This window comes from Python bivittatus, unplaced genomic scaffold (assembly GCF_059951505.1).
Source record: "Python bivittatus isolate LINGU-HERP-01145 unplaced genomic scaffold, Pbiv_v1 ctg000590_np1212, whole genome shotgun sequence".
Classification (NCBI taxonomy): domain Eukaryota; kingdom Metazoa; phylum Chordata; class Lepidosauria; order Squamata; family Pythonidae; genus Python; species Python bivittatus.
The window spans coordinates 18,880,010-18,896,905 of record NW_028277086.1 but is presented as its reverse complement, the minus strand read 5'-3'; the positions used below and the strand labels follow the sequence as shown (position 1 = coordinate 18,896,905).

Below are 16,896 nucleotides of genomic sequence, written 5' to 3'. Positions count from 1 at the left end.
CTTATTGATTTCAGTGCAACTAATTTAACTCTATTGTTTTGATCTACCTTAATTGGGTGGATAAGGTTGTTGATAGGATTCACATAAAGGCATCCAGGGAATTAATTTCCTGAATCTCCTATCATTTTTTAAGGCCACCTACTATGTACTGCCAGAATTAAGTCATATAGCCTTTGATTAAATTTAGGAATTTAAGATCTGAAACTTGATAACCCTCATCTTGATAATTAAAGATAATCCTGAAACAGATACCATATTCTGAAAGTGGAATTACATAAAGTTTATTTACCTCCGCCCTTTCATACTTCTAGCTGAACCCTAGGGAGATCGGAGATTTCCTGAAATTAACACTTTGCCAACATGAACTTTTTCTGTTTGAATATATCAGTGAGCCTCAAGAACCTTTGCAAGAGGTTGTGGTTGGAAACCAACCCAAAGAGATATGATTGGCCAATTAACAGCTAGTGTGTCTCAATCACAAGCACTGCTCGTTTATATTTATGGTTCCCACCCCATTCCTATGAAGAACAATGGAATGAAATAATTTCCCAAGCTAAGAATTATGTTTGGTTCTACCTGTATCAATCAAGGTTCATCGAACTTTCCCACATCTCTTTGCTATATTGATATAGCAAAGAGATATGGGGAAAGTGATCAGTCATTATGGAATATATACTGAAAAACACACAAGGAGGACTATTCTATGCAATAACATGGAATAGGTTTGAGTACATTAAAATATTGCATGAAGCAATGTTTCTCAAACTTCATAACTTTAAGATGTTTTGGGAGTTGAAGTCCACACATTTTAAAGTTGCCAAGGTTGACAAACACTGGCATGAAGGATGGGTGCAGGTAGAATTGCTGTAGAAATTAATCCACTTTAGCAGGAAACACTTCACTCAGGTGTTGACTGTATACTTTTAACAGTATAAATAATAAAACTATGCATTTCTTTAAGGAACCAGGGAACGATATATAGCATTTTCATTAGCAGTATTTGTGTGAGCAGTATTATTTTAACATTGTTTTTAATAAATAATAATTTAAACATTCAGGAATGTATTACTTTCCCATTGTTTCTAAATTTCATTCATGAGGGTTTGCAATAGCAAGGTGACTGAGCCAAGTAAACTTTGGCTGATTTTGGAAAAAAATCTAAGCAGGGTTAGATACGATTAGTGCTTCAATGAGAGAAAACTCAGAGCAACAAGCTAGGCTGGGAAGCTTTAAACACACAAACACACACATGGACAAACATATACAGGGAAAAAACAATCAATGCAGGTAAAAAAGGGGTGGGGGCTTCAATGATATGGTTGTGGCCCCCATCTTGACTGTGCCCCCCCCCCAAAAATAAACCATTCAGAACTCATGTCTGCATTGCTGTCCCTGAACACATCAGGCATTGAATTAACTGGAAAGAGGTTTTACAGTTCTAATATAACTTTCGGGACAAATTAGGCCCAGATACAGCAGGAGATTTTAAAAAGCAATCAAGCAATACATATCAATGTGGAGCCTGATACTTCGTCTGGGTTTTGAATTGCTGAAGGGCTGAGGGAAATTGCTGGGCAGGTGGAAAAATAATTTTTATTATCAGGGAGTGGGGAAATACACATGTGAGTTTTTCTGACTCAGACCCCCCAAATAATTTGGCTTACTTAATTATTTATTTAACCAGATGTTACTTAATCAGGGAATTAGGACATGGATATCTCACAGATTCCCCACAATAACTAACAAGAAAAACATTAAAGAAAAAAGACATGAAAGGCGGAAAAATACAGAACAGCCACAGAAAGATCTAGCAAAATAAGGATTATATGTTGAAGGTCTTCTCAGAAGAGAGGCTTCTATCAAGTTTGGTATGGCTCTTAGTGAGAAATTGATTTGAGCCTCCTCTGGAAGGCAGTCCAAAGAGACCCACTAAAGAGAGTCATGGGGAACTCAGAGGTTATGTAACAGATCCTCCAAAGATTATCTTAAAGGATAGACAAGTTTATGTAATAGAAAAATAACTCATCCAATCCAATGGGATTTGGAACTTTTGCTTGGAATAAGAACAACTGGAGTGAGGTTTTATAGTCACAGTGTAGCTCCATAAGTATTGACTCTTTGCACCTTTGACCCTATTGGCTGCTAACAGCATTAGGAAGGATCTTTGTTCCAGTCTTTTGTCTCTGCTCTGTTTTTCCTGAATTAGAAGCCTTTTTGGCTCTTCCCTTCAGCTCACTTCCTAAGGGGAGAACAGAGTATTTCCTTTCTTCTCTTTTCTCTGATCTTGAGGACCAAAGACTCAGATATCCAGGCCTCCTATTAGAACATGCACCTTCATTAATAAGATTTGCTGGTCCTATTGGACCTTAAGTATCTGTCTTCGTTAATGGGCTTGGTTCTACAGTACTCACACATGTATACTCTGCTAACTACAGATCTCAGTAAATGAACTGGAAGATTTCGGTTAACTTTAGCTCAACTTATAACATACTCAACATTTAATTACACATAGGGCGGAGAGACTGGAGGAAGAGAAAGTTGATTGCCTTTTACTGAAAGTATGTGAACTCGGGATCCATGAAGCCAAGTTGATTAGCATTTTTTAAAAAAATTCTGTATACAGTGCATTAATGAATGGAATTTATTGCTATACAAGTGGTTACTATTTAGTAGTGGTTACTACTTACATGACTTCATTTGACAAGTACATGGAAAATAATATTTAACAGCTATAAAATGGGAGTGCTAAATACTAAATGGAATAATCAGTTTCAAAGAATTTGCTACTGGAAACCAGTCACTGATAAAGAGGGGTGAATCCATTAAATTCAGTTTTATTCAGTCTCATTTTCTGAATCACAAATTTATTTCAGCCTCATTTCCACATCAATTTATAAATTATAAAAACAATAATAGCCTAACTATTGTATGTATGCATATCTCCCACCAGGAGACCGTGAGTTCTAGTTCCACCTGAGGCATGAAGCCAGCTCAGTGACTTTGGGCCAGTCACTCTCTCTCAGCCCTAGGAAGGAGGCAATGACAAACCACTTCTGAAATAATAATAATAATAATAATAATAATAATAATATTAATAATGATTCAAGTAAAAGTATATACATAATTTAGAGAGCCGGTTTGATGTAGTGGTCAAGGCACTTGACTAGAAACCAGGAGGCCATGAATTCTAGTTCTGCCTGAGACATGAAGCCAGCTCGGTGACTTTGGGCCAGTCACTCTCTCTCAGACCTAGGAAGGAGGCAATGGCAAGCCTGAAATCTTGCTAAGAAAACTGCAGGGACATGTCCAGGCAGTTGCCAGATGTCAACACTAACTTGAAGGCACAAAGAAAGCATGTCTCCAAATATATGTATTTTTGCATGATCTTTTGCTAATTTGTGCAGTTTTTGCCACAAATTCTCCCCAATATAATGCTTTTTATTGTACTTTTTTCTTAATTAACTTTTTCTTAATGTTCCCATTTTTAACTAAATTACAAACTACTCATGGATTTCAGCATACAATTTGTATTTACTTTGCAAATAACTTTGAAAAATACAAACTGAGCAAGTGGATATAAAAATGTGGATAAAAATTTCTACTCCATCACTAGCTATTAGAGAACATTGGCTGCCCAACTGGGAAATAGGATATGAACATTGGGTTTAATCCAGCAGGATTGGTTTTAGTTTATGTGAATGGTTTGGTTTTGTTTTTTTTTAAAAAAAAGCTCTCCTAGATCATGTAGACTCCAATAGTTTTTAATTTTTTTCCGATAATAATATATGAGCACTTGCTGGAGACAAACACTTTGGAATAAACAAAGTAATGCAATATTTCCTAGTGGAATCTCCAGTTTATCCTATCTATGACACTAATCTTTTAATTCATTGGCTGGGCAATAGCAGCCTCCCTTACAATTTAGATATGTTTAATAACCCTTCCAATGTTTTGACATCTTTGATAGGTTACAGCAAATGTTCTTTTCTGCCTGACTCCATCAGATTAGACACTGCCTATGCCAACAAAGGGGAGTAGGACAAGTGTAAATAGTGCACTAAGCCTAAGATCTAAGTCTGAGTAGTTTTAAGCTATGGCTGTTTCAACTCCATTTTTTTCACCATTGATCATTGTAAATAGAAGCAGAAATAGGAAAAAATCCAGGTTAGTTGTTCCAAGACCATTTGATACTGAAAGACAGGCTATAAGTATCTGAAATAAATGAGCTCTAGTGCTAACTGAGAATTGGAAGATGGAATAATGCTGTAGAAGATTTTTTATTACAGAAAGTAGTGCAAGATTTCTTAGTTGACCTTTTCTTTCCAGACTGATTTCTCTTCAATGACATTCAAGATGCAGTGACTTCCTTACCACTTGTAAAGACAAAAGTGTCTCAAGGAACCATGCCTTCTGGGCCATGGTTCCATTCCTGTTTCAGATTCAGAACCTGTTTTTTAACCAGAATCCTCATAAAGAAAGCAATATAAAATGGGTGATCTAAAGCTGCTCAGTCAACCATATATAATTTTACTTCTTTCTTCTGCTGATACCTCAGAAGTGGGGGTACAGGATGAAATGTCTCCCACAGAGAAGTTTTAGAACTTTAATCCTACACCATGCCAGATAATGTTAGCATACTGATGTGCATTGATTTGTGTATTTATTTAGTTAGAAGCTGATAATATGAAGTGGAAGAAATGAGCAGGAATGGGAAACACAAATATAATGAGAATCAAGAGGGAGTTTTTTGAAGCCATTACATAAAACACACTAAAAACATCACATGCACAACATTTTTCACAAATGCATATCTTCTGAGAAACATCTGTTCATTTCCTGCACATGAGGAGAAAAGCACAATTACACTGCAGTGTAAATCAACAATAACAACCCACGGTTCATTTTAATGTGGCCATATTTGCTACTACTTGTTTCAGTATTTTCATTTTGATGCCCATTTGTGAGATTTGTCAAATGCAACTAAGAAAGGAAAGCAGGAGCAACTGCTCAATGTTCTAGATACTCATTTTCCACAAAGTATTTGTCAAAGCAAATCATTATGTTGTGAGTTTCAGATAGAATGCAAAGGTTATCTATGGCATTGTGACCTATGGATCCAAAGCTCCATGCAGCTCTGTTTGGAACAGAAGAAAGGGAAAAGGTCAAAGAAACCAGCTTCAGTATCTGATATATAGTAAGACAATGAACAGCTCTTGCTGCCTTAATGTGAAACAGAATTGTCTCTTGTTGTGACCGCTATTAACGGAAAGGGGGGGGGGGGAAACCACAGTGATTTCTATTATTGCCAGGTGCACAAATACATCAATGAGAGATTTGCCCGATGTTCATCTTCCATAAACCTCAGAGTATTTCTGAAAGGCACTCAAATTTGACATACAGTATAGAATACATTCCTCTTCCTGCAAGGAGTCATTACTGAGAATTGGTGTGATATAGTAGTTGGCTGGACCAGAGAGACTTCAGTTTAAGTCCATCCTTGGCTCTGGAGCTTCACTGGGTGGCTTTGGACCAGTCATCATCTCTCAGCCCAACCTACTTCTGAGGATTGTTGCTTAAAAAACGGAAAAGGGAAGCTGTGTTTGCTTCCATAAACTCTTGTAGGTAAGGATATATAAATCTTGGTTATTTTTTGCATTGTTTTTAACTTTTTAAGCCTTCCAGAGTCATGTTTGTGATATGGGTGGCTATAGAAATAAAAAAATCCAACAAATAAATGCAGTGGAGAAAGGTGTCTGTTCTCAGATGACCCACTGATCTGGGAATATCTCCCCTGAGTGCAAAGAGGCAAATGAAAGCAGGGAGACTGGGAACTCACATGAATCCTTTCTCAGATGTAAATCTAATGAGGATAACTCCCAAGGGATTAAATATAAAATCTGCTGGGATGCAGCAGTAGGATGAAGGAGTGCCCCCTGTAGAAATGCACTGAAAGAAGAAATGCCTGAGTAGTAAACCACACGGAGATAAACAGATAGCATCTTCTTTTTTCAACTATCCTGAGCCCCAGGAGGAAAGGCAAAATATAAATTGAATGAATGAGTAAGTAAAAGAAACATTAGATAGAGAAGAAAATAAAGGGTTTGGATTTTCTGTAAACCGTGGTTTATATCCTGTCTCATCCAAAGTGTTAGTGAATGTACCTTCTGCTCATGGCTATTCATGACCTCACTCTGCTCGGCAGAAGGCCCCAGAACGCTTCCCAAATTGTAACCAAAATGCAGTTTTAATGCACAAAAGTGGAAAGTGAATCATAATGACTATATTTCCTAAATCTTCACCGGACTATGGGGGGGGGGGGTAGTTATTTAATTCCATTTTTATCACATTGCAATCTCACAATTCTGAGAGGTTACAAGGTCACAGTAAAAACGGCAATAACATTAAAACAACATGCAGATTGCAAAACCAGAACCAAAGGAGGAGAGAAAGATAACGAGAACAACAAGAAGTGCAGCTGACGTTACTTAGAAAAAGCTCAATGTTTAAGAACTTGCTAAAAGCTACCAGGGAAGGGCCAGTCTGATCTCAGTGGGGACTCCATTCCATAAAGTTGGTGCTGCTATGGAGAAGCAATGCCTTTTAGGTTTGGCTCCTCTGACTTCCCAGAAACATGAGGAAACAAGGGCCCTTCTCTCAACTTGAACTAGCAGGGAATCTAGTTGTAAGAGGCAGTTCTGTGGGTTCCCAGATGCCAAGGGATAAAGAGCTTTGTGGGTTAACACCAGCATGTTAAGTTGTAACTTGTGAAGGACTCACAATATATGTGTAATATGCTTAGGACACGGGCTGCTGTGTCATTAACAAAACAGAAATCAAACGAAGCTCACTGAAACCTTTTTTCTTCCTACAAAGGTTTTCGGTGGAAATCAGTGTATTTCAGTAAAATATGAAAATGCTTATTGGCTTTATAGAGACAGAAGAATTTGTAGGAATTGCTGCTAATCTTCTGGATAATGCAAGTTTGTTTTCAGTGCTACTCTAGATGCTAATAGTGAATTTATTCCTCAAGGATGGATCCTTATGTGGCCAAGACCAGGGGAGGTGTGGAGATTGGTCAGAAATTGAAATCAGGGGCTCTCTGCTGTGGATAACAAACCCAACATTTGAAGAGTGGAGGGCAGCTATTTGCTGGTACAAAACCTAAATAAAACACTTTACACTGCAAGGTTTTGTTGTAAATTTTCTCCTTCTCTAAAATTTATTTACATAAGTTATACCAGTGGGAAAGTAGTCCTGTATCTGGTCTTCCAGAATCCTGGTTGGGTATCTTGTAGTTCATTGTCTGAACCTGGGTTGTAGGGTCATAATATTTATTTATTTATTTATTTATACATAGACTTATCCCCGCCCATCTCCCTGCAGTGGGGGACTCTGGGCAGTATGCTTTATATGTTTAGGTATAGTAAGCTATATAAACACATACCTTGTGTTTTGTTTATTTGGGGTTACGATTTACAGTAGCATGTTGTATGAACCCAGCCACTGTATTTTGTAGTATTTGTGATATATTTTCCATAGTCCTATGACTGATGTTTACCTTCCTTCCTTGCATGTGTTCAGAAAGAGGCAATGCAGGGTGGATTTAATACATCTGTTTCCATTTACTGAATATTAAAACAATTAGGTCTCAGAGAGACCTAACACTTAATAATACAACAGACAAATGCACATACATAATCCTCATGCTTTCCTGAGTCTTAGTGGTAAAGATATACTTCAATCTGATAAACTGTGGTGTTCTCCTTTCTGGAACTCACCAATGATTCTCTTATCCACCCATGGATCTCCACTGTGACTCCTAGCATAGATCTGAAGTTATGAGGGGAAAAGATGTATTTTTCCCAATTGTGGATCAACTTTTCCTTTTCATCTCCTGCTTTCTTTTCACATGATGGGAATGTATCTGATATAAAGGAATAACTATCTAGCTTTCCAGAGGTGGCAAAACTCTGATATATGACACTATCATGTCCTAACAATTATAAGAAGAAATTTCATATGAAGTCAAATCCCTCTTATGAAACTCCTCTGGCTTTACAGTATGTGTAAAATATTATTAACCTATCATAAGTGGCGGCAGACATTAAAACAATTAGACTGAAAGACCCCAATATACGTATTTTATGAGCGATACTAGCTGCCGAGGGATCCTTTACAATTACCTTATTCATGAATAACAAATTGGCTTAATTTCAAGAGGACTCCTTTCTATTTATGGAGCACATTATCATAAGCGCGTAGGAACAATTGTTCTGTTTCCTAACTCAGCTAGGTCTGTGTAACTCTGATAAGCATTGATATAATGCAGATGTGCCACCAGATGTACAATGCATCTACACTGATGGTGCAAATGCTAGATCACTCTTACATATAGATCTCTAATGTTGGTTTGGAGTAAATGTGTATGAATGCTGAACTGCAGGATTGCAGCCCTTAAGTACTGGAGTAGCTTTTACTCTTGTAAATGTTACACTCAGAACCTAACTTTATAAAATCATACTTATAAATGAATAAATATAGAATATTTGTACTCTATATTTTAGTCCATCTACTAAATATATTGTATACCCTGTTCTACTTCTATATTTTAAGAGAATCAGTGTTGTGTAGTTGTTAAGGTGTTGGAAAGTCCCAGCTCCAAGTCAAACCTCACCCATCAAAACTGGTTAGATGACTTCAGGGCAATCAGTTTCAATTCTCTCACCCCAAGTAACCTCACAGGGTTTTTGTTGGAGGAAAAATGGGAGGAATGAGTGCTTTGTATATTTTCTCAAACTCCTAGAGGAAAGGTAGAATGTAAACCTGACAAACAAACAAATGAATAAAATGCTGTGTTATTACAGTTATTATTACCTTCCCTTCCATGCAGGCAAAAGGAAGTGAGTGCAGCTCATACACTTTGTATGCATAAGATCCTGGACACAATTCTCCACATCTCCAACCAAAGCTGGAAAAATTGCTTGCCTGCACTGCTGCTAATCAGAGATGACAAGTCTGAATCTAATAGACGAATTGTCCCAGTATCCTATATTTCTTAGGGTCCATAGATTTACAAGGATGAGACAACTGGTGATATGATATATATTTTCCTGGTATGCTAGAGAATTACTTACAGTCAGAGTGGACAACCCTGGGCTAGCAGGGTTGACAGGCTGACATTCCTATCTTGATAACAAGGACAGGGTTGTTTCATTGCTGACTTCCATCCAGAAGCTGGCCACATGGTTCTAAAAACTGGATCCCTGGGTTAACAATGTGTCCATGTGTGTAGGGATAGCCTTTTGAGAAAGTATACATTTCTCTCATACTAACCAGTGTATGGAATTATAAAATTCTAGACCAGGTTTATCCAATCTGGCATCTTCCAAATGTATTGAACTCAATGCTCAGAACTGGCCAAAGAGATGGCCACAGGGATGGCACTAGGTCAGGAAAATCTGCTTTTGACAGCTTGCATCAATATCCTGTTTTGATTTTAGTATTTTTTTCCCTCCTCTTTTAGGAAGCAAAAAAACTTTAAATCAATTGAAATGCTGTTTAGATATTCTTTTAAGGCATTGGAAGAGATTCCTACTCCAGTTTTGTGAAGACAAAGATTTGTCTGGCTGTTATAGCATAAGAATCACATTCCCAGAAGAGGAAACATACAACAACATGCAAGAGACATGACTCAAAATCTAAAGCCAAACCCTTTTAAAGGTTGAAAGAAGTAAAGCAAATATACATCAAGAAGTTATGTGCCATTTCCCCAAAGAAAATAAACTAACTATTCAATGATGGTTCTGAAAGTAAAGAAACCAGAGATTTGTAATTTCCTTCAGAGGAGGCAGTGCTTCTAAATTTAAGCATGAAAGACTTGCCTGGGGGATGAATTGACATCTAAATGTGGAAAAATAAATATTACTTAAGGTTAATTTCTCTGACTGATGGGTTCCTGACCCAAAATAGAAATCTGGAATATTTGTTGAGATACTACCACTAACATGTAGTTCTTGATGAAAGTAACTTTTTTTTCTACGTTCTGTCATGCATTTTAGAGTTTGATACCCACTGATATTTCAGTACCCTAATAGGAATTATTAAAACTTTCTGACATGTACATTAAATCCTTTCATTTCCATTTTGTACACCAGCTTAGATTCTCTGCTGATAAAATTATTAGAGGTTTTCACATTCAAGGCTGAACTGCAGCTTTAGAGATCATGTGATAGAGACCTTCAGGAGGTTATTGATTGCTTCAGTTAATGAAGGGTAGGTGTCACACAGTTAAATAGCTGTTGCTTGGGTCAAGATAATCTAAAAAAAGAAAATTGTGGGGCAGATTTTTTTCATCCTTCTCCTAGAGGTATTTGTTATGACTTTCAGAAGAAAGTCTGATTTAAATTCATAATCTTAGTCTGGCATTTTGGATCAATGGTTCAGGATGGAATGTACATTTGAAATCTTTCAAAGTGTGCCACCATTTCCACATGAGGATCCTTCTCATTTTAAAACTGATCTAATTCTCTAATCCCACAACTCTGGCAGTTTTGGAGAGCTGAATAATTTATTTCTGATTGGTGTGATCAAAATGCAGTGAAGCTAGTATTTGTTTCTACAATACTTTGAAATATCTCCTAAATGGAAGGAATTTTGCCTTGCCCCTCCTCCTGACTCCAGAACTTCAGTTGCCTTGGTAGGTCTTGTAAGGGGAATGCTAATTTGACAGCTTCACATCACCCCTCAATACATCCTCCAGGAGGAGTAAATTCAAAGCAATCTTGGTGATGAAATTGTTATATTATGTCAGTTTCCCTCTTCTTTTGAGCAGAGGACAACTGCCTACAAAATGCCAACCTACTTGGTTTTCTGTTATACTTTCCCTTTGTCTAGAGTGGAGATGAAGGGAATTTTGTTGCTGAAAAATCCATGACACGTTGGAATAGAATAGTGATTTTCATATCTTATTCTCAGAGTTTCTGAGTCAGCAAGAGTGAAGATTCTGTTAATTTTCATGTTGAAGATTGCAAATGGAAATAGTGGTTGTGTGAAAATTTCTGATACAACCTCATCTTTCTGACTCAGTCAGCATTAATGGTTCTACACAGATTTGGAGAACAGCAACAAGTGGGGTTCTATGGGGATCTGTGTTGGGTTCAGTATTATTCAACATTTTTATTAATAATCTAATGGGATTAATGGATTGCTCATCGAATTTGTGGATTATGCAAAATTGGGAGGTCTGGCCAGGATGATAGAATGAGATTGCTGTCTATATTAAACAGGCTGGAAGACTGGGCTTAAAGGAACATGGAACAAGATGTTATTTAACAGAGAGAAATGTAAGGTATTGCATTTAAGGAGGAAAAATATACTGCACATGAGATGGAGGATACATGTCTTGGAAGTATGAAGAACTTGGGTGTGATCAATCACTGACAACAGGCTGAACCTAAACCTGTATTTTGAGACAGCTGCTAGAATGGCTAACACAGTTCTGGTTGCATTAGAAGTAGGCACTCATCTAAGGCACATGAAGTTATTATTCCTCTCTACTCAGCACTGTTGAGACCACACCTGGAATACAGTGTAATTCTGTACATTACATTTCCAGAAGGATATTGGCAGGTTAGAGAGGGTTCAGAGGAGAGCAACCAAGGTAACACAGGGAGTTGAGAATATGCCTTATAAGGATGGGCTGAAGAAACTTGGGATGTTCATTCTGAAGAAAACAGGACTTAGGGGAGACAAGATAACTATGTTTACATACATAAAGGAAAGCTAGAGGAAAGACAGTCACACTCAGGAACGATTTTCCATGGTTAGAGAAATTTAGACCAAAAATAATGGTTCCAAGTTGCAGCTACCTAGATTTCATTGAAATATTCAAAAAATTCCTAGATAGTAAGATATGTACAACACTGGAACTCCTCTATCTATGAAGATTTGGATTATCCGTGAGTTTTCAAGAAAAGATTTGGCAGCCTCCTCCCTTATTCTCTACCTCTCTTGTTTTTTTTAAAAAATATGTTATATTTCTCACCCTCACTATTTTGGTTGCTTTGTTGATCTTATAGCAGCATTTGGTCTGTTGTGTAACTGCACTGTACAATTGTACCTTTGCATTGCTACATTGTTTGTTATTATCTTTGGTTATCACTGGATTCTTATTTTTGGTTATCCCTGGATCATAGCAAATGGTGTTCTCTCTCCCTATTGGGTTCTTCATGGCTGAATTTTTATACAGCCAACAACTACAGCGGACAATTTGATAACATGATATCACCAAACTAAGTGGGACTGACATTTCAGGTAGGGTTGAAAATTATAGTTATGGAGGAGGTGGGGGTGGGCTTTTATTGCCTATGTGAGTGTGGGTGTAAAAGAAAATTAAATGAAGTCTTAAATGTTTTTCATTTTAAATTTTCCAACTGTTGGCTGCACAATCTTGCCTTTTGGGATATTACAGTGTTACTTCAAGGTTTCAGCTTAGGCTATAGGCTGCTGCTGCATAACCAAATTGCAGGATAGATCTAATGTTCACAGTTCATGTTATGCTGGATATATAATCCCTGCCATTCCCTTTAGTATCCTAGCATGCTAGCTGGGAGTTTTAATTTGGTTACCAGTTAGCAAGAGGAAGAGGAAGAGGAAGAAGAGGAGGAAAAAGAAGAAGATAAATAGTTTATGTCTCATAAATTCCACCACCACCACAATCCATTTTGAAGACAGAAACTTTTCATTGGCCTGGCAATCTAGCACTCTTTGTAAGGAGTTACACCACACTGCTTCATCACCCTATGTCTTTGTTCTGGTTTTGTAAAACAAGTTAGGCTGGCATCAATGTGTTCATTGAAGAAGTCTAATTACATTTCAGTTCCTTGGAAAATGTGGAGAAATCTATTTCAAAGCAATAGTTAAAATACTTCCTTCCTAATACCTATTAGGAAACAATAGCTGGCTCTGGGTAAACGAATTAAAATCGTTTGAGAGTGGCCAGTGCCAGCCTTCATGAATGAATGATTAAAGAATAAAAAGTAATTAAGGAAGAAGAAAAAAGTAATTCAGTTTCATTTGTAAATGACCCAAGGAACATGCATGATTAAGAAAGAAATAAAAATCCAGCTCGTATAATAGTCAATTGGCTGAGATCAGCATTTGGAACATCAAAAGAAAAAGAAAGAAAAGGGGAAAAAGAGTATATTATTGAGTAAGAAAACACTTTGTGCAAAGATTTTAGACTACAGCTTTTCACACACACTCTGCCTGACACTCAAAATATTGTTCTACTAAGAATTCTTTTTAAAATGTTGAATTTCAGACAGTGCTGCCACAAGAATGCACTTCCCAACCAAGCCAAAATATGGAAACAAGTAGCATGTTTTAAACATTTTATTATAAAGGTTAGGAAATCATGTCCCCCATTTCTTCAAACAGATAAATAAACAGTAAATATCATACTTGTGGTTTATTTTTATTTTTTTACCTCCCCCTCCCCCTTTGCAATTCAGTCTGCACAGTAGCTTTCTGGATTTGGTGACTTTAAAAAAATGCCACTTTTGAGAAGCAGCACAATCTTTGGAGATAAATGAAGATTGTTGGAATGAGAGAAAAAGCAGCAGTTGGAAGGAACCACTGAGTAAAGAAAAGTTGGGTAAGTTAACCAGAAGAACACAACAAATTAACCCCTTAGGCAGGATTATGTAAATACATACAGATACATAAATACAAAAGATCTTCTTAAATTGAGCACTGTCCTGGTTACAAAGAACACTGTAATAGATCCTTGTTCTTTCATATTTTGTTTTAAAAATGTATGCTTGTTTTGTTCCCATACATGGAAAAGAGATGACTTTCATGGATTTAGAGGAAGGTTAGACCATTGTATTAGATACAACAGAAATTATTAATTAAAAATAATTAAAAAAGGCTCAGGCATTGGTTAAACCCAATCACGTTTTAATTTCAGAGCCATCAATCATGTACGTAATAGCAAAAGAATAATCAAAGATTTACCAGCTTGAGAAAACCAGAACCTCATCCTATATATCAGAAAGATAGAGTATAAAAAGATAAGTTACCAGATCATACAGTTTATCTAGTCCAGTATTATCAATTGTGACTGGCAGCTCAGGTAGGCATTTGAATCACTTGAATTGTTTCATGAACTTTCAGACATGAGATGCCAAGGACAGGACTTAGAACTTCTGCATGCCAAGCATACGGCCCACCACTGAACTATAGTCTCTCTCCACGGACTGAAATCTGCATGAATTAATGGTGGGTGAAGAAACACTGCTGAATTTTTTCCCAACCAGTTCTCATTTGCTCTGATGCTTCAGAATTTTTTCACAGAAGAGAATTTTTTAAAAAATTCTCATGGGTGGAATTTGGCATCTCTGCCCTTATTACACAGTGGCCAAGAGGTGTGTATGTGAATGTCCTTTTTTCCCCCTATATAATCATCTTTCCAGCAGTTTGTAGCCTCCCTGACTTCCTGTATTTCTATTAAATTTTAGGGGAAGGCATTGTGAGTTAATTCCTCCCACTAGACTCTTTCAGCAGTAGATGATGGGAAGTCCTGCCTTTGAGAAATTGTTGAAACATTTATCTTTCCCAAGGAGAAATTAAGATTTTCTTCCCATGCAATGAATTTATCTGCAATAAATGTTCTTTACTTAGTGTGTGCAAATGATATAATTTGCTTAGTGACATGAATGCACATCCTTTTTCACAACACATCAACACTTGAAATAGAACCATAAGAGTTCCAGGTGCGTAGTTTCCCATTTAATTTCAATGAAAAGACCAAATGCATAAGAGCTCTAAATTATAATTCTGTATTTTGCTTATGGTAAGCCTCTTTATGTTGAGGAAGTATATAGAGGCACGTACGTATATGTTGCTGAATCAACACATTTATATAATCCTCCCAAGAAAAATGGAATACAGATAAAAAAAAGTAGTATCGTGATTATATGTAAATGATCAGCACACATGTGACATATAAATGATGTACCACAGCCTACTGGCAAAGTCTATGCTTGTCTGAAACCATAAAAATAGGAGTGAGATGAGTCAATGGTTTGATTCAGCTTCCAATGTTCCTCTAACACAGTGTTTCTCAACTTTGACAACTGGGGAATTGCTGGCTGGAGAATTCTGGGAGTTGAAGTCCACACATCTTCAAGTTGCCAAGGCTGAAAAACACTGCTCTAATATTATACATACAGTGATGTGTCTAATGTTAGACATACATAGGAAGCTGAAATATCAGTGAAGAGGCTTATCACCTGGGCCAAATATCTGAACTAGTTTTCAGCATTCATTAGAATGCACATGGAATTTTGGATATGCTTGTGCGGGAAACAAGTTAAGTAGAGAAAACAGTAACTCACATTCTTAGAACCTTCTGAAGTCAAGACTGTGCATATCATCTAGGTCACGATCCAGGGAACTACACTTCAGACCTACTCATATTAAATAGGAGCCTTCTTTTCTCATTTAATTTAATCCACTCAAATATAACTACTTTCCACTCATGGCATTTACAATCTGTAACCATCATTTCTTTCTTATCTTGTATTCGTTAATTTCCAGCCCACTGTCCACAGGTAAATGAAGGACAGGAAAGACCTTGTAGTTTTCTGTTCAACTCTGTCAAATGAAGGATGAATTACAGATATGAAAGTTTATCAGTTTAGTGGTAACATTTACATGTACATATGCCTACCAGCAACACTGTTTGATAAACCCAATCCAGTTAACATATGGTTATGCTATTTGCATATTTTCTGTATCTGTGTAATTTAAGAAGAAAACCCATGTACAAATAACCTTGATTTTGCCTTTTTAAAAAAGGGCTCTGCTTTTTCTTCTTTTTCATATGATATTCACCCTGCAATGTCGTATGAAGTGAAGCAAAGCTGGAGCAGTCAGAAAGAAAAACCTATGATTCCTTTTGTTATCATGCTATCAATCATAGGTGAAGGATTTGGCGAATTATCTGGATTGCCACCTTTCAGCCTAGCCACACAGGTCAACTGACAATTCTCTGCACATTGCTCTTATCATTTTCTGTCCGTCTTGAGTCATTGTCTCTTTAGAAGGAGAATATTTCATGTTTGAAACGGGCTTAATGAGAAATGACTCCTACATGTTATATTGATCTGGTATTAAAGAGAAGTTTTCCGTCTAAATCATGCTTGCTGATGTCAGGTTGAGAGGTCCTACTTGCATTTTTAAGGGACTACAAATAAATAGCAGCTGTGCTTCTGCATAGATTTCATACCATGTTTGTGATGGACAAATGTCTTCTCCCATCTATTTCTGCTTTTCAAAACGCCATCTGGTTTGCATGTCCTATATTTTAAAAATTCCTCTTGATCAAAGCAAAAAACAACAAAAAAGAACAAAAAAAAAGGCTTTGGCTAAAAGATCCCAGTTTATTTGTGGCAACTGAACCTTAATGTTGTCCACTGAATAGCCACAAAAGCTATTTTTTCTTGTCCATAAACCACATTTTCACCTGTCCCTGTTTATATACTGCAGCCAGTGAAATGAGATCTGACAAAGGCTGGGATGTTGGCATTTGGTACTTTCAGGGAGTTCCCACCTTCTGCTTCTGAAGATTATACAAGATGTCCTTCAGAATATGGCCACTATCCTGTTGGCTCTTTAAAAGTCCAAGGGACGGATCATCATAGTTGTGGAACGTAACGAATAACTTGGGCCTTTGAAGTAATGCCATTTGATCCCATTTATTTTTCCATGGTGCTGCCCAGCCGAATAAAACATCCCATTAAGATTGGAAGGGCCACAGGCATCAAACCACCAGCCTGAAAACATTAAGAACAAAACAGTTAGACCCATATACTGATGAACCACACTCCCTTT

General features: G+C 37.0%; 1 protein-coding gene across 1 annotated transcript in view; it reads right to left on the bottom strand.

Annotated features, from left to right (window-relative positions):
- Window positions 1-13,400: 13,400 nt before the first annotated feature.
- ANGPT1 (angiopoietin 1) overlaps window positions 13,401-16,896 on the bottom strand; it is a 136,725-nt gene continuing 133,229 nt past the window's right edge. Inside the window, exon 9 of the mRNA XM_007427545.3 lies at window positions 13,401-16,838. Coding sequence (XP_007427607.1) covers window positions 16,678-16,838 — 161 coding nt within the window. The 3' untranslated portion in view covers window positions 13,401-16,677. The remainder of the gene's footprint in view (window positions 16,839-16,896) is intronic.